General features: G+C 38.9%; 1 protein-coding gene across 2 annotated transcripts in view; it reads right to left on the bottom strand.

The window, feature by feature from the left end:
• Positions 1-25,024, bottom strand: part of Larp4 (La ribonucleoprotein 4) — a 58,644-nt gene that overhangs the window by 22,241 nt on the left and 11,379 nt on the right. Inside the window, exons 2-10 of one of the 2 annotated variants that reach the window (XM_075960648.1) lie at positions 20,246-20,384; positions 19,008-19,163; positions 13,879-13,954; positions 8,908-9,044; positions 8,014-8,117; positions 5,631-5,741; positions 4,069-4,122; positions 1,579-1,791; positions 744-847 (exon numbers count right to left, since the gene is read on the bottom strand). In XM_075960648.1, the coding sequence (XP_075816763.1) occupies positions 744-847; positions 1,579-1,791; positions 4,069-4,122; positions 5,631-5,741; positions 8,014-8,117; positions 8,908-9,044; positions 13,879-13,954; positions 19,008-19,163; positions 20,246-20,384 (1,094 nt within the window). The remainder of the gene's footprint in view (positions 1-743; positions 848-1,578; positions 1,792-4,068; positions 4,123-5,630; positions 5,742-8,013; positions 8,118-8,907; positions 9,045-13,878; positions 13,955-19,007; positions 19,164-20,245; positions 20,385-25,024) is intronic. The other variant, XM_075960649.1, reaches the window with a different exon arrangement.

Below are 25,024 nucleotides of genomic sequence, written 5' to 3'. Positions count from 1 at the left end.
GTGCACCCCTTTAATCCTAGCACTTGGGGAGGCCCCAAGTAAATCTGAGTTCATGGGCAGCCTGGAATACACACTGAGTTCCAGGAAAGCCAGGACTACACAGAGAAATTGTCTGGAAGAAATGATAAAGTAAAAATAATAAAATATACTTGGGGTGGAGAGCTGGGGTTCAATGGTTAAGATAACGGATTTTATTTCTACAGGGCCAAGGTTCAATTCCCAGAATTGACACAGTGGCTCACAACCATCTGTAACTCCAGTTCCAGGGAACAGAACACCTTCCTTTGGGCTACTAGGACAACAGAAATCAAAGTGGTATAGATACACATATGGGCAAAACACCCACATGTATAATAAAACAAAATAAAAGACAAAACAGAAACCACTGAAATTCTCACCCCTTTATATCTATTACTCATTCCAATCTTGAAGAATTATATACTGAGTAATTCATGAACGTTTTATAAAAATAAACAAAAATACTTAGAGTTTCCTAATAAGAACATGGAAATAGCTGGACGGTGGTGGTGCACACCTTTAATCCCAGCACTAGCAAGGCAGAGGCAGGCGAATCTCTGTGAGTTCAAGGCCAGCCTGGTCTACAAGAGCTAGTTCCAAGATAGACCCGAAAGCTACAGAGAAACCCTGTCTTGAAAAACTGAGAAAAGGAAAAAAAGGAAAATGGAAATTTCTGAGGAACTACCGAAAATTGTTTAAAATAAATTTCAGCTATCATTTCTTACCGATTTTTTTGGAATGGTCGGCCCATGTTCACAGCAGCAGCATTTGTTTTATAAGATCCTGGTGAACTAAAGCCATTCACAAAACTACCATTAGGGAAAGGAGCCTAGAAAAAAAATTAGTGTTTAATGGTAAGGATATAATATAATACTCCAGAGAAGGTTTTGAGAAACCCAAGTGAGCCACAGTAACATCAGTTTCTTCAATAAGTTAAAAAAAAATAGAAAACTGTACTTAATCATTTCTGCAATGTTCCCACCTCACACTATTTTATTATAAATAACATATCACTAATTTATTACATAGAAACTCTTTGATGTCAAGAGCTGAGCATAGTGGTGCACATCTTAAGTCCCAGCACTCTTGAGGCAGGCAAATCTGAGTTCAAGGCCAGCCTGGTCTACATATAGAGTTCCAGGACAGCCAGGGCTACATGGTAAAACAATCAAATCAATCAAACAAAGAACTTAGTTTCTTTTTCAATTCACTTAGCAAAATGTAAAAAATCAAATTGTAGAAACCAACAGCTCAACCCTTAGTAATATGCTTACTGCTTCCTGGGTAAGGAACTATAATAGTTTACCCACAGAGTAACCAACACAAAAATCAACCAACTGGATTAGCTTGTTGGAGTTTTTGGTAACTTTTTGACAACTATGGCTGGTCTGTTACTTTCTATGCAGACTAGCCTGGCCTTGAAGTTGCAAAGATTCTTCTAATGCTGCTTTGTGTGTGCTCCAATCACAAGCAAATGCATCTCTACTTGGTTTTTAGATGGTTTCTTTACATTTTAGCTTGAACTAAATATTGTTTATTTTCCTGAAAGTTCTTACTTACCAGTGGTGTTTCAAAGTAGGGTGCAGGGCTTGGAGACCAAGACTGAGGCACAATACTATACACTGAGTACTGCTGATGAGGGTTATACACTGGCTGCATAAAGACTGGTGAGGGATACTGGGTTGGAGTCTGAATGGGTTGAGTATACAGACTAGAATCCATTAATCGATAACCATTCTTAGCAAAAAACGTATTAATGGCTTTTATCCTTGCCTAAAAGCAAGAAGAAAACATAATAATAAAAGATGAAATGTATAATACAACAAATATATTCAACTTATTTTTTACATGTATTATGACCTATTTCTGCTTAGAATCAAAATTAATTAGAATCAGAATTAATAGAAAAATCTGGACTTGAGAAGAGCCACAATAAACAAGGTAAAAATAAGAACGAGAGCTGACTCAATAGTGAAGAGTGAGTCTGCTTCTACCCCAGAGGATTCTCTAGCTTTGCAAAGAGAAATATTACCTACCACCACCACCAGCAACATAAACCTGGAATACATTACGTTATAGGAAACAGCTAAGAGCAAAAGAGTATCTCTGGCCTCTGAACGCACCTGCACTCACATGTACACGCTCACATGCAGAAACATACACGTACAGAAAATTAAAAAAGTAAGTACCAACGTAGATTTAAACTCAACGTTCAATTTAAAAATTGCGATTCCATTAACTTCAATATTGCTTTGTTTCTTTGTTGACACCAGATTAATAAGAATCTACGCAGTAAATTCAGAAAATAATAACAGATCAAAGACCCCTAAGAGACATTTCCAAAGAAACGTGACAGGTTCATTCAGCCAACAAGTAGACAACTGTCCAAATTAAAGGGGAAAAAGAAAGGGGGGGGGGTGTTTGAGAGATAGCTCAGTGGCTAAGAACATGTATTGTTCTTGCGGGGCAATGGTGGCATATGCCTTTAAGTCCAGCACTCGGGAGGCATAAACAGGAGGATCTCTGTGAGTTCGAGGCCAGCCTGGTCTACAGAGTGAGTTCCAGGACAGGCTCCAAAAACTACCGAGAAATCCTGCCTCAAAAAGCAAAAACAAAAGAAAAAGACAAAAACAAAAGAGCATGTATTGTTCTCACAGAAGACCTGAGTTCAATTTCCAGCACCCATATTAGGCAGCTTAAACTGCTTATGCCAGCTATAGAGGATGCCCCTAATCTCAGGCATATGCACATATATATATATATAGACATACACATATAGACAAATAAATAATTAAAATGTTAAAAAATGCAATTAGGTTTTAGTATACAATATATACTAAATTAATGAAGTTTTATCAAAGATCAAAATATACATAAGAAATCTTTAAGTCATTGGGAGACACAAAACAGTATCTTTGTAACCTCAAAGGAAAACAATGATTAAAAAAGCGACAAAGGAAGCTGGAATAATTAGCAAAAGAAACTTGTAGGGATAAGTCCCGCCCCTAAGGGGGCGTGTTCGCCTCGGGCTAATGTTTGCCTATAAATTTGGCAAGCGTGTTCCCTGCCTTCCCTTCTGCTTTCCTGGTCTCCACCTAACGGTGGTTCTGTAAGTCTATTTCGCCATTAAAGCTGTATATATATTTTTACAGTCTGCATTCATTTAAGCCGTTATAGAAACTCACCAGATTTAAACGTCAGTTTTTATAAGTAGTGTCTTGTGCAATATGGTATTGGTGCAAGTTACACAGTGTCCTTACATGTTAACTCTATTCTTGCACCAATCGTTTTCCTAACTAGCCAGTCACGTGACACTAGTCTAGCTAGCTACTGCCATTTTCTTCAGTAGTCAAAGTGGAGAAAACAAGAGCACCTATCTCAATCAGGTGTCCTTTCAAATGTGCAAGTCTTGCTTTGAACTCTTACTATGTAGCTCAAGTCAGCCTCAAACAACCAATTTTCTTGCCTCATTTTGTTTGAAAAGATGAGTTAATATGTGTACAGTGCTTAACTGAAACAAATAAGAAAACAAGGAGTTAGTACATCAGTGGTTATGAGGCTACACCAACTGTCCGGTGTAGACAATAGCAATGATGGAAAGAAGTATGAAGACAAATTTCATAGAATTTAAGAATCAAGTTAACATGTAAGGACACTGTATAAATTTATTATTAATGACAATTCCCTCTTAAATGGATATAATTGTGGTAACACAGTTAACTGGCACGGGGCTGGAAGAACTGCAAATGGTTTTCATCATTAAGAAATTATACTCATTCATTTTGAGATCTAGAATTATAGGATGTAAACTAGTATAAAAACTTTGTGATTCTCTGTTAAAAAAAATTCTGTAGTCAGTATTTTCATGTTTTCTGTCAATTAATTTTCTGAAGAACACAATCAGAAATGTCTTTAAAATTATTATAGCTTTTTATAAAACGACTTTCATGAATTTTTAACTTTTAAAAGAAAAAAAAAACTATCAATCATTTTCTACCCAAAACCCCTTATTTCACAGTAGTATCTAATGTATTTACAAATGTTTCTTACCATGATTGGCTTGCCCTGAAATGTTTTAACTTCTTCTCTTAAATATTTAAAGGCCTGTTTAAACAAAAATGAACTTCTATTAGCATATACACATTTCATTAAAGCCATTTTCATTCTATTAAATCAGCTTACTATTATCAGTTCCTAAACTAAACAAAAAGGTCTTGCGTGTGTGGTGGTGCACACTTGAAATCCCAGTGCTCAGAAAGCTACACAGGAGAGGGCTTTGCTGTGAGCCATGCCAGCCTAGCACACAGAAAGGCAAAAACAACAAACCTTGAGAAGACTAAAAAAGAAAACAACACATTCCTGACAGGGCTTGTAGGCAATGCAGGAAGTTGGTAAGGAGCTGTGACAAAAGGCACAACACAAAGGACCTCTAATTGACTCGGGTGGGAATAGTGGCTCTGACACAGCACTGCCAAGAGCGAGGGGCCAGCCTGGCCAACCTTACAAGCACATAGTGAGCACCTATCTCAAAACAAATACAGACAAGACCAAAAAAACAGCAACAAACAAACAAACCATACACCATTACTACAACTATCAACAACAAAAACCCTAGACAACCCAATCTCAAAACAAAACAACAACAAAAAGAATTTGATTTCCACATCTTTAGGTTTAGTTCCAGGGATATACAGCACCCTTCTCTTGCCTTCTTGGGCACCAGGCATACACAGACCGACAATACATTTATACATATGAAAGAGGAAAAATGGGGAATAAGATCATTGTGACAGCTCACGTCTGTTCCCAACATTCAGGAGGACCTGAGGAAAGACTACTGCCACGTAGCCTAGGCCACCATAAAACTACCACTGAATATAATTGTAAATCTTCACATAGTGACGTTTAAAGTCTATGTTCATCTATTTTCCTTTCAAATAAAAAAAATTTTTTTTTAAAATTAAAACTGAAACCCGAATGCTGCTCCACAGTCTTTAATCCCAGCACTGGGGATGCTTAAGCACATGGATCTCTGAGTTCAAGCCCAGCTTGGTCTACAGAGCGAGTTCCAGGATGGCCAGGGCTACACAGTAAAACCCTATCTTGAAAAACCAACACACAACAATAACAATCTGTTAAAATTATATGCAGATAATATAAAACAAAGTAAATATCAATTTAAGAAAGTATAACCAATCTTGGTAAACTTTTCTTTCTTCTTTTGCCATGGTTTCACTTTGTAACAACCTAGGCTGGCCTTAAACAGCTTCAGTATCAAGTGCTTTGTTAACAGGCATGCATCATCACTACCATGTCTAATTTACATTTTCCTTTTATTAAAGTTTTGAGACAGGATCTCATATAACCCAAGATGGCCCCAATCACACTTATATAGTCAACGTTGGTCCTCAACTCCTGATCTTGCCTGTCTCTCTCTGCCAAGTTCTACGACTATAGGAAGGAACTACCCTATCTGGTCCTTTCCTTGTGGTACTAAGAACTGAAACTAGGACCTTATGTACCCTAGACCTGTACTCTACCACTGGGCCACACCCCTACCCCAAACACATACTCTCTGCTGAGATTTTTATTGGAGGAAGCTCTCCTCTCACCTGTTGCGCATCCGTGTCTGACTGGAAAGTAATATACCAATTGCTGTTGTGTGCAAATTCACAGCTTATGACTTTTGGGCAGTTTTCATTTTTAAACAAAGCTTTCACTTCCTAAAAAAGAAAAATACAGTCAACTCTTGAAAGGAAAACATGTGCGGTTATGGTGTAAAACTTGCACCTAACTTTATCTTATGAGCAACAAAACAGAAATACTTCAGTTCTAATGGCAAGCTAAAGTTTCCTTATTTAGCTCTCTCCCAAGTCATTTTCCTCCTCAACAGGGAGAAGTTTGTTTGTTTGTTTGTTTATCTCAGACCGGGTTTCTCTGTGTAACCCTGGGTGTCCTAGAGCTAGCTCCATAGACCAGGCTGGTCTCGAACTCACAGAAATATGCCTTTTTCTGCCTCCTGAGTGCTGGGGAAAAGTGTGTGTTATCACCACCCAGCAAGGAGAAAAGTTTTTAAGTTATGATCTTTACTAACATAATACCACTCATACATTCTTATCTAATTTAGGTATTTTGTTTGTATCAGAATCAGGTATGAACTCTATACAAACATCTTTCCTATAACTATCTAACTTGCCAAAAAAATGAATCCAGAAAAAAAACTGAGATTGGTAAGGCAAGAGTTAATAGTTGAAAAGAAAGTTTAAAGTTTAGTGATGGGGGCCTGTTTGTAGTTAGAAGCCCAGCTCAGGGGTGGCTCTGAGTGCCTACCCTCTCCTTTTCGGCCTCTGGGCAGAGAGAATCCCCATTCCTCCTTCCAAGCCCTCCCTGAGCAGAATCTGGAAGCAGAGGACTGTACGGGGAAGGAGGGGGCTTCAGGGATGAACAAGGGGGAACCCCTGGGGACAATGAGCACGGCAGGGAGGGAGGCAGGCGTTTAAAAAAAAAAAGCCAGTCAGTGGTAGTGCAGGCCTGTGAGTTCGAGGCCAGCCTGGTCTACAAGAGCTGGCTAGTTTCGAGACAGGCTCCAAAGCTACTGAGAAACCCTGGGGGGGGGGGGGGGAGGGCGGGGAGGTTGAAAAGAACTTACAAAGAGCGAGGAAACAAACATTTACAGGACTATCAGAGAGATCAAACAGTAATTTAATAATCAAATCAAGCCTGTTCTGAAGCTATCTACATCTGTTTTCATCATTTCAGTCCATTTACTATCTACTACTTGTAGGTTTAGGAAGGCAACATTTCAGATACATAACGTGAATGACACTGGGCAAAGATTTAACTACGAAGGCATCATATAAAATCATATAAATAGGGCCTACTTTTTTTTAAATTCTAACAAATTACAGTAAGTCAGTAACTATGCAATTCCTTTCATTTATTCACATGCCACATGCAATTTATAACAAAGCCCTTAGCACAGCAGTTAAACATAAGCTCTTGAATTTCACGAAGTTTCAATCTAGTCTGCCATGTAATCTAACTCACTTTGAAAAAAATTTGAAATTTATGCCCTGGCAATGCTGAAGCATGCATGGGCAGCCCATATATGGCGGTTTTGTTTAACTTGTCTATATTGGGTTTCATGGTCAAAGTTGATAAGGACGACTAGCCAGGTCTCTTCTTCAAGAGAGCACCAGATCACATTACAGATGGTTGTGAACCACCATGTGGTTGCTGGGAATTGAACTCAGGACCTTTGGAAGAGCAGCAGGCAAGTGCTCTTAACCACTGAGCCACCTCTACAGCCTAATAATCTAACTCGCTTACACTTGGGTAATTTTTTAAATCATCTTAAGGCTCAGTTACTTTGTCTATACAACACATAACTATGGCTTTGAAAGTTAGAGCCGGGTGGTGGTAGCCTTTAATCCCAGCACTCAGGAGGCAGAGTCAGGCAGAGGTCTTGGGAGCTCTCTCAGTTCAAGGCCAGCCTCTTCAACTAGAGTTCCAGTACAGAGTCCTAAGCACTATAGAGAAACCCCGTCTTGAAAAATCAAAAGACATAACGTTAGTCAGTGGTTCCTGCCAGAATTACTAAGTATATATGTGTGTATTTTTAGAAGGGTAGGATTCTGAAGTATGCTGTTTTATTCAAATATTATTTTATTCCCAAACCTGAACCACACTTGATCCTTATGACTGTGGCTTTCTTTTACATTTTGCCAACCAATTCTTCTTCAAAAATTTTTTCATCCACTCTTATTAGATGAATCCTCCTAGTTAATTGTCAGTCAATACATTCAAAATTAATATTACTGCAATACTTAGGTTTATTCTCCTAAGAACACAGACATATACATTCTTCCTCCTTTATTCTATTTTAATACTTCAATTTAACAAGTCTGATAAGAAGGTATTGATTTTTACTTTGCTTGCCTACTTCCTCTGATCTAAACAATTTAAAAACAGTTAGTCTTAGTAATTATCAATTACCTCTACTGGTGTAGTTTCAGGAATTTCTCTGAGAATTACAATACAACGCTTATGACTGGGTCTCACCTTCTCCCCCTTCTCATCAACTTGTACCATAGGGGAAGCTGAAATTAAAAAAACACAACACATCTTACTTAAAAGTGACAGGTAATGAAATTAATAATGTCATTAAAAATTATCAGTTCACTTTATTACCAAATAAATTGTCAAATGCTAAGGTAAAATGCCAAAAATTACTGTCATGCTTAAAAAAAGAAAAAAAAAGGGGGGGGGGAGGTTTGTATGCAAAGATGATTACCAAATGTTATTTGCTAATGTAAGTATCTGGAGCACCAACACTATAATTAAATGTGCTGAAAAGAATCCTCCAGGGGAAAAAAGCATTTATTATGACTTCCATGTATATCCCCTTTTCCTAGCGATGAGGAACCCCAACGTTTTTGTTCTTATACAAAGGAAATGAATTGGGGATACAAATTAAATAATAACTCCAGGAGTATTTGTCAAACTATACATAGGTCAAAACTCATTAGTAGGTTGTGAAATCATAATAAAACAAATGAGGCCATTCCTACACAACAACCTTTACCTGCTAATACTTCCTAGGTGTACAAGATTAAAAAGAACATACATACTAACACATACATACACTAAAGGCTATTTAAAACAATTCCCTGTATAACTAGAAATAAAAATTGTTAACTTTGTAACTATAATAGAGCTAGCCTGGCAGTGGTGGCACACGCCTTTAGTCCTAGCACTTGGGAGGCATAGGCTGGCTGATCTCCATGAGTTTGAGCCAGGACAGGTTCCAAAGCTGAGAAACCCTATCTTGAGGAGAGGGGGTGAAGAAAAGAGGGGAAAAAAAAAAAACCTAAAAAGTCATTTACATACATCTCAACACTTCAAGAATTAAATCTGGATCTGTGGTCAGTTTTTTTATTTCTTCCATGTTGGCAACTGTCCATATTGGGATGAACTGATCACTATCCATTTGAGATATCAAGTAAAGATCCTTTGATAAATTTTCTCTGAAAAAAAAATAAACAGAAGCAAATATAGCATACATAATTCTTAAAAAGCACCTAAAGCAAAAATGTACCATATTCGTGTTTATCACTATGCCCTGAGAAATCAAAGTAGCACAAACACTAAGACGAATTATGAGAAGTTCAACAGTTCTCTTAGCTCAACTTGAAATATACCAATAGAATCATACCAGTAACAACTTCAATAGGCTTTTAACCCCAATGCATATGGAAAAAATGGTAGTTTAACCATAAACTGAATCATAGATATTTAAGTGTTTTTTCATAAACATGCTTGACTACTGAACCTGAAAGGTATTTAAAATTAAAGATTTAAGATACTCTGCTCATAGCTGGGATTACAAGCTATGTAATGTGCATGTATGCTATCAAGACCAGTTTAAAATCTTGTCTTTTTGTTTGTATCAAACAGTCATTAAGGTCGAGTAAATAAGAATATCTGTATTGTGCACACCGTCAATCCCTATTCCGGAAGTAGAGGCAGGTGGATCTCTGAGTTTGAGTTCAGCCTGATATACAGAGCCAAGGCTACAGAGAACCCCTGTCTGGAAAAACTCCTAAACCCAAAACAAACAAACAAATAAAAACAATAACAAAACACAGGTACTCTAAATTCTCCTTTCTTTGAAGCTGCTCTCATTTTCTAACCCAGAGCAATCATCACCTAACTGTATATTGTGTTTGTTGTTTTGTGTCTCCTAGGCACATATGGGTTTCATGAAAGATCTTCTTGATCCAATAAAGCTTTTAAAGCCTTATAGGCAGAGTTGGTCGAGGGGTTTAGAGAACTGAATGTTTTCCCATACGACCTAGGTTTGATTCCTACCACATACATAGCAGCTCACAGCCACCTGCTAACTTCAGTTTCAGGGGTCTGATGCCCTCTTCTGGGCTCTACAGGCAATGCATGTTTATGGTGTGTGGAAATATGGGCAGGCAAAATACCCATACACATTAAAATGAATTAAATCTTTTTTTTTTTTTTAGTCTTTCCTATGGGCAAAGAGTAAACTCAAAGACCTTTAAACTAAAATCCAGCTAAGATAGTTATCAAGGTAGTTAGTTATTTGTTGGAAGAAGAGTAATAGAAGATACCAGTAAGATTAAACTCATGCCAGGTGAATCGAGGATAGCCTGGTCTACAGAGCAAGTTCTAGAACAGGCTCCAAAGCTATAAAGAGAAACCCCATTTCAAAAAAACAACGAAAACTCACATTTCAACACAAAAGGACAAATTAACATCACTGTAATAAATGTAATAAAAAGTTATTATTTAATAACTTGAAAATCCCCACGGAGACAGTGGGGCTGATCTATTGGGAGTTCACCAAGCCCAGATGGACTGTGACTGAAAAAGCATGGGATAAAACCGGACTCTCTGAATATGGCAGACAATGAGGGCTGCTGAGAAGCCAAGGACAATGGCACTGGGTTTTGATCCTACTTCATGTTCTGGCTTTGTGGGAGCATAGCCAGTTTGGATGCTCACCTTCCTAGACCTGGATGGAGGGGGGAGGACTTTGGACTTTCCACAGGGCAGGGAACCCTGACTGCTCTTCAGACTGTAGAGGGAGGGGGAGAGGAGTGGGGGGAGGGGGAGGGAAATGAGAGGCTGGGAGGAGGCGGAAATTTTTTCAATAAATAATAATAATAATAATAACTTGAAAATCAGAAGCCATACAAAAACATGGTTTTTGCACATCTAAAATGCTGTAGTTTGAGCAAACTGGAGTTGCATCAACCCCGTTCTTATCAGTCAGTATTAAAGTGTTTAGCCAAAGAATCTTTAATTCTCAAAAGCAAATCAAATTGACAGTACATCAAAGACTTCCCACCTACAAGTAAACCTGGTATACTATTGGCAATGGAGCTGAGCTAAAAACAGTATTAGCCAGATTGGCTTGGAAGAGTGTCGGAGATCTAATATGATGTGGCAGACCACAAACAAATGCTCTTATTTCAGAAACTAAAGAAGCTGTATAAACTACAAAAATCTTTTCTGTTGTTTTTTTGAGACAGGGTTTCTTTGTGTAGCCTTAGCTGTCCTAGAACTATGTAGACCAGGCTGGCCTCGAACTCACAGAGATCCAAAGCTTAAAGGCGTGCACTATCTTATTTCTGGAAATATGAGAGAGCTATAGAAGCTTTAAGGACAAAATTACTCTGCCTGGAGGGATGGCTCAGCCGTTAAGGACTAGGCTCACAACTAAAAATGTAAGAGTTCAGTTCCCAGTACCCATGGCTGTCCCTCCAGGTACCCAAAAGAGACAAAATTACTCAGGTGTCAGGAATATTTCCTTCTAGGATATATTTGTGTATAATGGTTCAGAGTAACTTTACCACACAATGGAGAAATCAGAGAAGCAGATTTGAGCAGTTATATATATATATGTATTATGTATAATAGTCAATGACTGGCACTATTAATTAAAAACAACAGATATTTCTAACACCCAGTACATTTTTTAAACATTTCCTAGGGTTGTAAGGAGGAAGATGGGAGACTATGAGCCAGATTGAAAGCATAGTATATAACCAACATTTATAAAAAGTGCAATAAAGTAATCAATTAACTGGGCACTGGGCACACTCTTGTAATTCTAACATCAGGAGGTTGAATCAGGAGAATTACAAATTCAAGGAAAGTTGACACACTCGGGCTATGTATTTAAAAACCACCACCTGGAGCAGCAGCAGCAAGAAATGGATAGAGGGGCGGAAAGATAGAGGGGCTTAGTGTTAAGAGCACTTTCCGCTCTTGTAGAAGACCCAGGTTCAGTTCCCCACACCCACATGGCAGCTCACAGCTGTCTCTAACTCCAGTTTGAAGAGATACAACGCCTTCTTGCCTCTGAGGACCCTGCACGTAAGTGATGCATATATACATATATAGGTAAACAGTCATATACATAAAATCAAAAAGAAGACAATCAAGGGCTGAACACATTCTTAATAATCCCAGAACATGGAAGGCAGAGGCAGGTGGATCTATATGAATTTGAAATCAGCCTGGTCTAAACAGTGAGTTCCTGGCCACAGCTAGAATTACACAATAAAATCTTGTTTAAAACTAAAAAACATAAAGCAGGGGTGTGTGTGTGGGGTAGGGCATGATAACACAAAATACGACAGAAGCAGTTCCAAAAATAATAAGCCAGTTTGTAAGAACCTTAAAATAATTATTAAAAGTATTTTATTTTAAAAAAAAGGAATTATGCTCACATCTAATTCCAGCACTAGGAATGAAGAAGGACTGATTAAGAATTCAAGATCAGGCTAAGCTCACAGTGAATTCCAGGTTAGCCTTGGCTAGAGTAAAGTCTTATAAAGTAAATAAAATAAAATCTAATTACATTAGTGTGTGATACTGCATGCTTAGAATTCCAAAATTCCTAGGGTGGCTGAGGAAGGAGAATCTTGAGGGCTGCTTGGGTTGCCTAAGTCTGTCTCAAAAACAAAAGAAAAACATAAAAAAAAATAAAGTATGTTTCCTTGTAGTAAAATATCAATTACTAGATGCAGAAAAGAAAAATTGGTGGAATTAGTGCTGGGATAGGCTGAACACTTGCCTAGCACTCATGAGGTCCTGGTTTTAATCCTCAGCACCACTAAAGAAAAAGAGGTGGATGAGGACAAAGTAATTAGAAAACCACAAAATAGCTATTTGGTAACCACCAAAAAAACAAATTATTCATATGAGAACCAGGGCTGAAGATAACAGCCCAGTGGCACAGCACTTAATTGTCCAGCATGTGAGAGACTCCAGGTTAAAGATCAGGGGGTGGGTGATATGCCTGGTATGGTCGTGCATGTCTTCAATCCTAGCACTAAGGAGGCAGAGGCAGACAGACCTCTTTAAAAGAAGTTGAGAACCTGGCTCACAGAATCAAAATTCAAAAAACAAGAGAGAAAGGTAGCATAAAATCTATGCTTCTGAGCCAGGTGTGGCTGGGCACACACCTTTAATCCCAGCACTCAGGAGACAAAGGCAGGCAATCTCTGAGTTTGAGGCCATTCAGGACAGAACAGAGAAATCCTATCTTGAAACCCCCTCCTCCCAAAAAGTCGATACTTCCAGCCTACAAGGAGCTCGAATGACTGTTTCACCAAATACTGGGGGGAAAAATGGAAAACACCACATCTGCATGTATGTCCAATTTTCAATTATTTTCTAACAGCTTTTGTTTTGTTTGAGACAGTCTCACTATGTGCCTCTGGCTGTCCTGGAAGTCTCTATGCAGTCGAGACCAGCCTCACCTCTGAGACTCACCAGTTTGCCTCCCTAGTTCTGGGATTAATTAATATGTGTGTCATAATGCCCAGTTGTAAATAGTTTTACATACTGAAACTTTATAGTTTCTAAGCAACAAATATTTCTATGTAATTCTCACCTGTAAATAAGCTATTTTGAAACATTCGCCTAAAAGGACTTCATGTTTAAGAAAAAAAACAAAATTCTTGACCTATTGTTTTAGGGTCTTGCTAAAATTACTCTGTTCAAAAGTTAAAAGAGCCAACTCCTAAAAACTTAAAATTGAGATTTTTTTTCCTTCCTGATAGTTTTTAAAAATTATTTTCCTTTGGTTTTTAGAAAACTCAGACTAAAACTGAGCCTAGGAAAAGTATGCAATGGATACTGTCATTTGCCGAGAAAAGATAAAAACAACTAAAGGCTACCCTTAAGTCTAAATAAGAAATATACTCAAGAAAGATAGCAAAATCTGTGACTAAAGAGAATGATAACTGCCTATTGCACAGGTATTTTATATCTACTCATTAAAAACATAAAAAGAATATCAATTAAAAAGATCTGTACCGTGAAAAACAGAACTCTAATTGTTTTCTCAGACATTCTTTTAAATCTTCTGTAGAAATTGTTGAATTGCTTTCTCCTGATGGCAGAAAATGAGAGAGAGAAAACTGTTAAAGTTGTCACAGGTAAAACTTAACACATATTCTGAAGTCATCGATTAACTACAAATTAAAATGTAAAACAAAACTGTATTATTAAATCAAGTCTAATTTCTTTCAACTTACACTTTTTCCAGCAGTACTTCATACTGACTGAAGCTTCATCTTACTGAACTGGAGCTGAACTCCGAAACACAGAGAGTATTCATCTAGCATGTGTGTGGCAATGGACTCAATATGCGTTGTCACACACATAGTTCATACATGTCAGTCAGTACAGTGCTTGTCATACAAGCATGAACCCCAAGTTCAAGTCCCAGAAAACACATTAAAAATGTCAAATGTGATGACATCATAGTGCATACTTGTACTTCCAGTACCATGGAGGTAAAAACAGGAGGTCCATGGGGCTCTCTAGCCAGCTGGCCCAACCTAATGAGTGAGCCCAAAGCCAGTGACCTGTCTCAAAGACCAAGGTGGAGAAAAGCACACACGCGCGCGCACACTTCTCCAAGAAATAAGGAAGGACCATTCGTACAAAAGGTATTTGACTACTATCAAGTTAAACATTGCCCTGATCTCATTTGTAAAATTGTGAGGCAGGCAGATCTCTGAGTTTTAAGACCAGCCTGGTCTACAATGTGAGTTCCAGAACAGCCAGGGCAACACAGAGAGACCATTTCAAAAACAAAAACATAAAAAATTGAAAACTACTCAGTTCTTCAAGGGAACACGAAAGAAAACAAGAAACCCCAAACTAAAGGTGATCTAAAATTTAAGACAGGAACTAAAGTGGGATAGATTGTGTTTATGTAACTATCTGCTCTACTAGCATGATATCCATTGTGAGTCACACTCATAATTCTCTTTATACCTTTTTTCATTTCTTGACTTGTTTCCTCAGTCGCTTGGTTTTGACTTTTTGAGACAGCATCTTAGGTAGTTTAAACAAACTTCAAACACACTATGTGGGTAAGCATGACTTTGAAGTCCTAACCCTTCTGCCTCTACCAACAAGTGCTGAGATTATATTGCACAGGGTAGGTCTTACTATGTAGCCCAGGATGGCCTTAAAGCACAGACTATAAATCCTCCCCACAAGGAAGGAACACAGAAAAAATGACTAAGAGCAAATGTCCTCTCATGATTCTAGAGAAGTTAAGTAACAAGATGAACCCTAAGCGAAGCATATATAGATTCACCTGGAAAGTCGAAATAGACAAGATTGCCTAACAAAATTGGGAGCATGGGGGTGAGGGGAGAAGGAAGGGTGTGAGGGGAAGGGGGAAAGGAAAGGAGAATGGAGGAGGGGAAGGAGAACTTGAGGTAACGGATAATCTAGATGGAGGAAGAATAGAGATGAGAGCAAGGAAAGAGATATCTTGATTAGGGAAACCATTATGGGGCTAGCAAGAAACCTGGCTCTAGAGGAATTACCAGGAATCCACAAGGATGATCCCAGCTAAGACCCTAAGAAATAGAGGAAAGGGTGCCCGAACTGACTTTGCCCTGTAGTCAGACTGATGAGTATCTTAAATATCACCATAGAACCTTCATCCAGCACCTGATGGAAACAGAAGCAAGAGACCCGCATCGGAGCTCTGGACTGAGCTCCCAAAGCCCAGTTGAAGAGTGGGAGGAGAGAGAATATGAGCAAAGGTCAAGACTATGATGGGTTCACCCACTGAAACAGTCTACCTGAGCTAACGGGAGCTCTCCAACTCCAGCTGGACAGGGAAGGACCCAGCATAGGACCAAACTAGTCCCTCTGAATGTGGTTGACAGTTGCATGGCTGGGGCAGACTGAAGGGCCACTGGCAGTGGCACCAGGATTTATCCCTACTGCTTGTACTGGCTTTTTGGGAACCTATTCTCTTTGGATGGATAGCTTGCTCAGCCTAGACATAGCAGAGAGGGCCTTGGATCTTTCCCAAAGCAGTGTGCCTCACCCTCTCTGTGGAGTGGATGGGGGGGGGGGTGGTGGTGAAGGGAATGAAAGGAGGGGAGGGAGTGGGAACTTGGATTAGTATATATAATGAAAAAAGATAAGTTTGTTCTCTTTTTATGCACACATGTATTTTCCATGTGTGCATAGAGGCCAGAAGTTGATATTTGGTGTCCTCTATCATTCTCCACCTTAAAGATCTTTTGATAAACCTGCTATGGTGGCTGGCTAGGAAGTTCCCAGGATCTGCCTGTCTCTATAACTAGTACTGGGGTTAGACTCAAATCTACTATGCCTAGCTTGTATGTGGGTGCTGGGAATCGGGATTTAAGTCCTCCAGCAAGTACTTCACTCACTGAGCACTTCCTCGGCCCTAATATTTCCTCAATGACTAGTTGCTAAACTTAAAATATACAGTGATAAATTAATTTGAACAGTAATGAAGGTTTTTCATTCTAAGTATACAGATCCCTCCCTCTCTCCCTGCTTTCTTCCTTCTTTCCTCTTTTGAGACAGCGTTTCTCTGTGCAACAGCTCTAGCTGTACTGGAACTCGCTCTGTAGACCAGGCTGGCCTTAAACTCAGAAATCCTCCTGCCTCTGCCTCCCAAGTGTTGGGATTAAATGAGCACACCACCACTGCCGCAGTAATATATGTAATCTAAATAATTTTTTACATTATTATTTTATGTATATGAGTGTTCTGTCTACATGTATGCCTCTGTATCACATCGTGCCCAACGCCATTGGAGGACAAAAGAGGACATCAGATCCCATAGAACTGGAGTTATGGATGGTTTGTGAGTAGCCATTTGGGTGTGCTGGGAATCAAACCCAGGTCCCCTGGAAGAGTGCTATTAACCAACAAGTGAGTCATCTCTCTCCAGCCCCTGTAGAATCTTGTTTTTGAAAAAATTATTGTGGGCTGGAGAGGTAACTCAACAGTTAAAAAGAGTACTAACTACTTTTTGCAAAAGACCCAAATTTGGTTCCCAGCACCCAAGTTGAGAGTCTCACAACCATATGTAACTCAAACTCCAGGGAGATGCAACCCTATGGCCCCCACAGGCACAAATATATACACATTATTTTTTTTTGTTTTGTTTTGTTTTTCGAGACAGGGTTTCTCTGTAGCTTTGGAGCCTGTCCTGGAACTCCCTTTGTAGATCAGGCTGGCCTCGAACTCACAGAGTGCTGGGATTAAAGACGTGCGCCACCACCGCCCGGCTTATATACACATTATTAAAGAAAAAAAGTAATAGTGTGTAAGAAAATGTGTGTAGGCGTGCATATGGCAACCAGAGGACAGCTTTATTGGGTTGGTTCTTTCCATCTACCTACATGTGGGTTCTGGGGGTTGAACTTAATGTGGCAAAGCACCAATACTCCATAAACGTTTTCACCTGTATATGCAATCTGTTATATAAAAGTTACCTCTCCAAATGCTAAGTGAATAACCAATTTACTCAACTTTCAATGTCATTTACAGGAAGCACATTCAAACTAGCTGCACTACACCATTTATCAAGCCTATATTCAAAGTAGCCAACTGTTAACTATAATATGACCATAAAGTGAAAGGAGACATCACTTTTTTTTGTTAATTTACTTTTAATAATTAATTAGTTTTGTCTGTGGACCACCATGTACATGCCCGGCCCCTGCAGACCCAGAAGAGCACACTGGATCCTCTGGAACTGAGTTACAGACCACAGTGAGCTGCCTCATAGGCGTTTGAGAATGTAGAGCAACCCATGCTCTTAACACTGAGTCATCTCTCCAGCTATGGACTTATCACTTTAAATTTTCATACAGGAATAGCAACCCTACATCTCAGAAATTACCTTATAACTCAAACGACTTAGAAATCTATCTTGGGATTGAATATGCACACTAGGTAGAAGCTAGCATGAGGAACTGAACTGAGATCCTAAGCACCCAAGTAAAAAGTTAAGCATGGCTGCCTCAGTATAAGGGGGCACACTAGTGGTCACAAGCTCACACCAGACACACAAACAATTCTAAGTATTTAAAAGGTTAATAAAAGCTAGGAATGGTACTGAACACTTCAATACCAGTACCATTTTGGAAGCAGGCAGATCTGAGTTTGAAGCCAGGTTGGACAACTTAACAAGTTCTAGGCCAGCCAGGGCTACATACTTCATATGACACAGCCTCAAAGAAAGAGGAATAATTGAAGACAATTGCTTATAGATTTTGTTCTAAATCATAGGGTTATTTGAAGCAGAAAGAGATATGCCTATTAAAACAATTTTTCCAAAAGACCCTTTAGAAAAATAAAGTTAGATAAATACAATCTATAATTCACTTCAGTTCCTTTTAAATTTCCTCCATTTTTATGGCTAGAGAGATGGGTCAGCAGTTAAGGATTTTTTTGTAACCCCTTTAAATCATATTGACTACTACCTCCAAGCTGGTTGGATCAATATGGAAAAAAAACGAAAATAAAAAACCATTGCAAACAGAATCACAGAAGTCTGTTGCTGGCATGAATTAGGAGTGCTACCCCGGCCATCTAGAACTATGTATCCCTCCCCCTACCCGACAGGGTTTCTCTGAGTGGACCTGGCTGTTCTAGAACTTGCTCTATAGACTAGGTTGGCCTTGAACTCAGAGATCCATCTGCCTCTGCCTCCAATGTGCTGGGATTAAAGCATCACCACTGCTTAATATATACTTTTTTCTTAAAATTAATCTCTAAAATACAGTACTTATTTTAAAATAAATTTCATGCTGACAAAAGTAATAGAAAAACTGATAAAACTGCAATGATCAACTAACAAATTGAGAAACTCCTAACTTTTGAAATTTGGATCTCTTTTAATTACCTTCTCCTGTTATCTTTAATCTCACGCTTTTCTTTAACAGGCCTTTGCAAAGACTTCCTCTACAAATTTTATGTCTGGGTACTAGCCAACAGTATTTTTAATAATCACCTAAAAGTTGTTTGATATATGCTTCTTTTCAAAATAGAAAACAAATTGATCAATATCATGTTTATCAAAACAATGATAGGAACAGAGCTAAGGATATTAAATTCTCATTTTAGCAATAAAAAACAAAGGTTACCAGAAACATCGTATATTTGGTAACTCAGATCTTCTGGTCCTAAAATCATTCCATCAGCTGACTCTTCGATGTCTGTAGTATTTCCTGTGGTTTCACAAGCGGGAGAATACATGACTTCATACTCCTTGCACATATCTTCTGAAAGTTCTGGATTACCTGTTTTTAAGAAACAGTATTAAAAGTAAACAGGAATTATTTAAACCCACCTTTAGTGACTAAGTCATCCTCTAAAAACAATTTCAAGGAACTGTACCAGCTCGAGAAAATTTTCCCATTGACAAGAGTTATTTCTGAGCTGGGTGGTGGTGGTGCACTCCTTTAATCTCAGCAATTGGTAGGCAGACAGGTGGATCTCTGTGAGTTTGAGGCCAGTCTGGTCTACAGAGCGAGTTCCAAGACAGGCTCCCAAAAAGTTATTTCTGAAGACAGACAAGTTTTGACTGTATCCAGCTAATTCATTTGCTTACTTTCCTGGAAGCATCAAACACTATGATGGGTTATCACTTTCCGTTCTTTCTGTTATGCAGATGAGGGAAATAAGCATGCCAGGTTAACTGCCCAATACCAGTGAGTCAACACATCTGATGATGAATGACCCAAGCAAATCTTATCAGAACTTCTAAAGGACATGGGCTATAAAATGGGCTAGATGCTGACCCAAAAACACATACATTAGTGACTAAAGTCATGTAATATACAAAAAAAAAAAAAAATCATTGACAAACTATAACACTAAGCATTCACAAATAAATTCAAATCTTTGGACCTGAAAAGTGACCCCAACTGTTTGAGATAAAAGTTTGGCACCCAGTGTGGCAATATTTGGATAAACTGTGACTCACTCCATCATTGTATTAATCTGCGCTGAAGACCTTAGCAGCTCTTAGGAAATGATGGCACCCTAAGAGGTGGAGCCTAAATGAAGGTAAGAGCTTTGTGGTGGCAGGTCCTAAGCTCTTTTCTTTCGGGTTCTTTGTTTGCGGGTCCAGTGATCAGCAACTCTGCTTCACCAAGAGACTCAAAATGCCCAAAGTGATGGGACCAAGTTACTATGAACTGAACCTCATGAGCCAAAATAAACTTTCTTCCTGAAAGTTGACTTTTCTTATATATTTTGTTCAGCACAAAAATGTTAACCAACACAGCAAATAACCAAAGGCTATCTCAAAGTTGTTTGAGCTAATTTAATCATACATTTAACCAAAATTTAAATTTTCCAATAAATACTTAAGACTTACCCTCAGGATGAGATCCAGATGTGGCTGCAGTTTCATGCCAAGTGCTTTCCATTACAGGAGTGCCACCTGGATTTCCAGAAGGAATTTCTTGCCATACTTTGGCATTAGGATTTAAACCAGTGCCTTTAGATGTCACCTGCTAAACAATCAAAAAAGATCTGTGTAAATTGAGATCAAGGGCATTTTTATTACTTAAATTTGAAAATAAAAGCAAAATAAAATAAAAACGGCAATACTAACAAACAAACAGTACATAATTATTAGGTCTGTGTTCTCCCTACTCAAGGGTCTCTACACAGCTCCAGTTGTCATCAGTCTTTGTCTACTTCCTAAGCATCAGGATTACAAGTATGGCCGGGCGGTGGTGGCGCACGCCTTTAATCCCAGCACTCGGGAGGCAGAGGCAGGCGGATCTCTGTGAGTTCGAGGCCAGCCTGGTCTACAGAGCTAGTTCCAGGACAGGCTCCAAAACCACAGAGAAACCCTGTCTCGAAAAAAACAAAAACAAAAAGGATTACAAGTATGTACCACAACACCCAGCCAAATACTAGTTTCTGATCCATGTGAAAATAAAACATTTAAAAGTAATTGATCTGAGATAAGAATTTCAGATTTCGGTGTGAAATATGGCTACCCATGTAATAAAAAAATATGCACCTCTACAAAATATTTTTCTTGTGAAGATAGGGTAGCACTGTGAGGCCCAGGTTGGCCTAGGACTCACAAAGATCTGCCTGCCCATACCTCCTGAGTTTGGCATTAAATGCATGTACTACTATGCCCGGCCTTTTTTAAACACTCTTTAAAATACTGCCTGAGCAGGTGGAGGCACAGGTCTATACTCCCACACTTGGTAAAGGCAAGAGGATCAGAAGTTCAAGGCTGACAACAACTATCAAGTTTGAGGTCATGTTGAGCTACATGAACCTATCTCAAAATAACAAACAAAATTTTATTTTTAAAATAAATTGAGGCCAGGCGGTGGTGGCGCACGCCTTTAATCCCAGCACTGGGGAGGTAGAGGCAGGTGGGTCTCTGTGAGTTCGAGGCCAGCCTGGTCTACAAGAGTAGTTCCAAACAGGCTCCAAAGCTACAGAGAAACCCTGTCTCAAAAAAACCAAAATAAATAAATAGAGAAAATACTATTTTACCCCAACCTATTTTAAAAGATAATAAAATTTATTAAAAGTATTCACATATCTAAAATGTTTCTAAAATCAATGTAGTAGGCACTCTTAACTGCTGAATTTCTCCAGCTCTCTTCGAATTTTAAAATTATTTATTTACTGTATGTGTGTACACAGAGATCAAAGGATAATACTCAAGAGTTGGTTCTCTCTCAATTGTGTGTGTCCTGGGAATCAAGCTCGGATTTCTTAGTAGCAAATGCCTTTATCTTCTAAACTGTCTTACCAAACCCTTCACTTAAAAATCTCCCCCCCCCCCATGTATGTGTTTCTAGGAGGCCTGTCTGTCTTTCCTGCATTAAGTCATGAATTTCTCCCATACTCTTCTAAAGAGTCAATCTTTTACTTGAGTTTCTCCCAGTAATATTCAATGAGATATTATTTTGTTACACTCTACTGTTCGCCATATATATTTCTTTTTCTGTTTGTTTGTTTTGCTTTGGTTTCTGAGATAAGGTTTCTGGCTATCCTGGAACTCACCATGTGGACCAGGCTGGCTTCAAATTAAAGGAGATCCACTTGCCCTCTGCCTCCTGAAAGCTAGGATTAAAAGTGTGTGCCACCACCACCTGGCTTATATTTCTTAACTGCTTTCTTTTATCAACTGAAAAAGTTGAGATATGAGAGCAAGCAAAATAGCTTAGGAGGTAAATGACTTGCCACGCCTGACAACTTGGATGTGATCCCTAGAACCTAGAAGAGAAAACTGACAAAGTTGCCCTTTGACCTTCACACACCCACACCATGGCATATGAACACACTTAAACACCACACACATACTAATAGTAATACATTTGATTTTTTTTTTAAGTTTTGAAACTAAATCTGGAGGGGAGATGGATCAGGTATACTGTGTGCCGTGTCTAAGATCACTCATATTTTAAGAACAAGTACTTAAGTACTCCCCACCACTCTACCATTAGTTATTCACTGGTTAGTGATTGTTAATTTAGTTACAGAATAATTTTTGATAGCAGAACTACAAAGAACTTGTGCTAGCCTAGGTCTCCTCAACGATATTTAAAACTTGCTGGTATCAATGTTATGGGGGGGGTGTGATTACTGTTTAAATATGGAATCTTTTTGTTGTTTCGAGATAAGGCTTTCCTTCTCTGTATAGTCCTGGCTGGCCTGGAACTCCTAGAGATCTGCCTGTCTCTGGCACTGAGCCCTGAAATGTGGTTGCCTGTCATTGATTCTACACGATTCTTGGAAATAATCTTTTTACATTTTGCCCCTCTGTTTTATTACTTCTTTCTGGAACTCCAATACAACATACATACACCTTCTCATCTGTGTACCATCTGTTCCATGTATCAAACTTATTTTAAAACTTCTGTCCTTTTTCTTCCTCCAACCCTGAAAAGGAACCTCACTATTTAGTCCTGACTGACCTAAAACTTCAAAAATACGCCTGTATCTGTTTTCTGAATTCTGAAATTACTGGCATGTACCACCATGCCAGGCTTTGCATTCTATGCAATTTCTTAATATCTTCCTTCAGTTCACTAAGTTTTTTCTAAGATGCTCCCCAAATAATTAGTTGTAAGTCTCTTAAGTCCCTTTTTGTCATTTTATTTTATTTGTGGAAAAACTGTGAATTATGCTTAAATTGGAGTGTGTGTGTGTGTGTGTGTGTGTGTGTGTGTGTGTTTCGAGACAGGGTTTCACTGTAGTTATCAAGCCTATCCTGGGACTAGCTCTTGTAGACTAGGCTGGCCTCAAAGTCACAGGGATCCACCTCCCTTCTTTTTTGAGACAGAATACATAGCAGAAGTTATCTTCAAATCCAAAATCCTGCCTTGGCCTCCTAAGAAAAAGCATAGATAAACAAGTTTGATTCAACCTAAGGATATTTCCCCCAAATGATTGATTGATTGATTGAGTATGCAGTGTTCTGAGAAGAGGGCCCCAGATCTCATTACAGATTGTTGTCAGCCACCATGTGGTTGCTGGGAATTGAAGTCAGGACCTCTGGAAGTGCAGTCAGTGCTCTTAACCTCCAAGTCATCTCTCCAGTCCGACTAAGGTTTAATAAAGTCTTGCATCCTATACAGCTTGATAACTGTATAGAATAGGCAAACATCAAACAGCTAAACTGTTGTCTCCTGTAATCTTTGTATAAATATTCTCAGAACTCAGCAGATTGAGATTAGAAATTTGAGGCCAGCCTGGGCTACACAGAAAGACTGTACTTCTCCCCCCCCCAAAGCAGCTTTGAGTTCCACGTCAGTCTGGGCTACAGAGAAAGAGCCTGTCTCAAAAACCCAAAAGATCAGTACAAATCCTGTAGAAGTCACTGAGGCTACACAGTTGCATAATGCATTAACAAACTAACCTGTCAGAGTAGATACTGAAACTGTTACCAACTATTGCCAACATACAGTAGATATGTCAGCGTAATTACCATACAAAAACCCAGCTATCCCTAAAACTGACACATGAATTTATTCCTCTTATTTCCCCTATTAACTTTTTTTTTTTTGAGACTGGGTTTCTCTTTGTAGCCCTGGCTGTCCTGAAATTCACTCTGTAGGCCAAGCTGGCCTCAAGCTTACAGATCACAGAGATCCACCTGCCTCTGCCTCCTGGAGTGCTGGCATTAAAGTTGTGTGCCACCACCACCTGGCCAATCACAACTATTTTTAGACAATGTATCTCATTCCCAGAGAATCGAAGAACAGATTTTTTCTAAAATTTTGTGCAAAATCCTTGCTGGAGAGAAAGGAAAAAAGGGGGGAAGCTTCTAATTCTTAAAATGAGTATCTTATTCTAAGAGACACCACTTTTAAGGCAAAAAGTAACAAAAGGGGGCTGGAGAGATGGCTCAGAGGTTAAGAGCATTGCGTGCTCTTCCAAAGGTCCTGAGTTCAATTCCCAGCAACCACATGGTGGCTGACAACCATCTGTAATGAGATCTGGTGCCCTCTTCTGGCCTGCAGGCATACACACAGACAGAATATTGTATACACAATAAACAAAGAAATAAATAAATATTCTCTTAGAAAAGTAAAAAATGTTAGGGGGAAATTATCATTAAATATGTAACATATGCAACCTTTTGTTTTACTTCCATATTTGTATTAGATACAGGAGTTCCAATGAGAGAGAGAGAGAGAGAGAGAGAGAGAGAGAGAGAGAGAGAGAGAGAGAGAGAGGAATCAGCCAGAAGGTGGTGATTTTTAAATCCATCACTTAGGAGGCAAAGACAGACAGATCTCTTAAATTCCAGGCCAGTCTGGTATAAGACAACCAGGGCTACACAGAGAAACCCATCTGTCTCTGTCTCCATACACACATACACAATCAAACAAGCAAATATTTTAGAAAAGAAATCAAATATATAATTGGTTAAATTTATTTGCCCCACAATAGACAGGATATCCATGGTTCTCTTTTGTTTTATTCTGTCTCAAAGGTCTCTCTCATCCCACTACCACCCCAGCAACAAAGAGGGTCACATTTCCTTCACCAGGTAGGTTAAGTTCTCATACTTCCAAGATCAATAGGACCATTAAATTTTAAGTAGTTATGGGAAAAAGAAAATTTAAGGCCAGACACGGGTATACAGCTGATATCCCAGCACATAGGA

The sequence above is a fragment of the Microtus pennsylvanicus genome, chromosome 2, assembly GCF_037038515.1.
Source record: "Microtus pennsylvanicus isolate mMicPen1 chromosome 2, mMicPen1.hap1, whole genome shotgun sequence".
Lineage (NCBI taxonomy): Eukaryota > Metazoa > Chordata > Mammalia > Rodentia > Cricetidae > Microtus > Microtus pennsylvanicus.
Note: the sequence above shows the minus strand (reverse complement) of the source record. Positions and strands in the feature narration are given on the sequence as shown.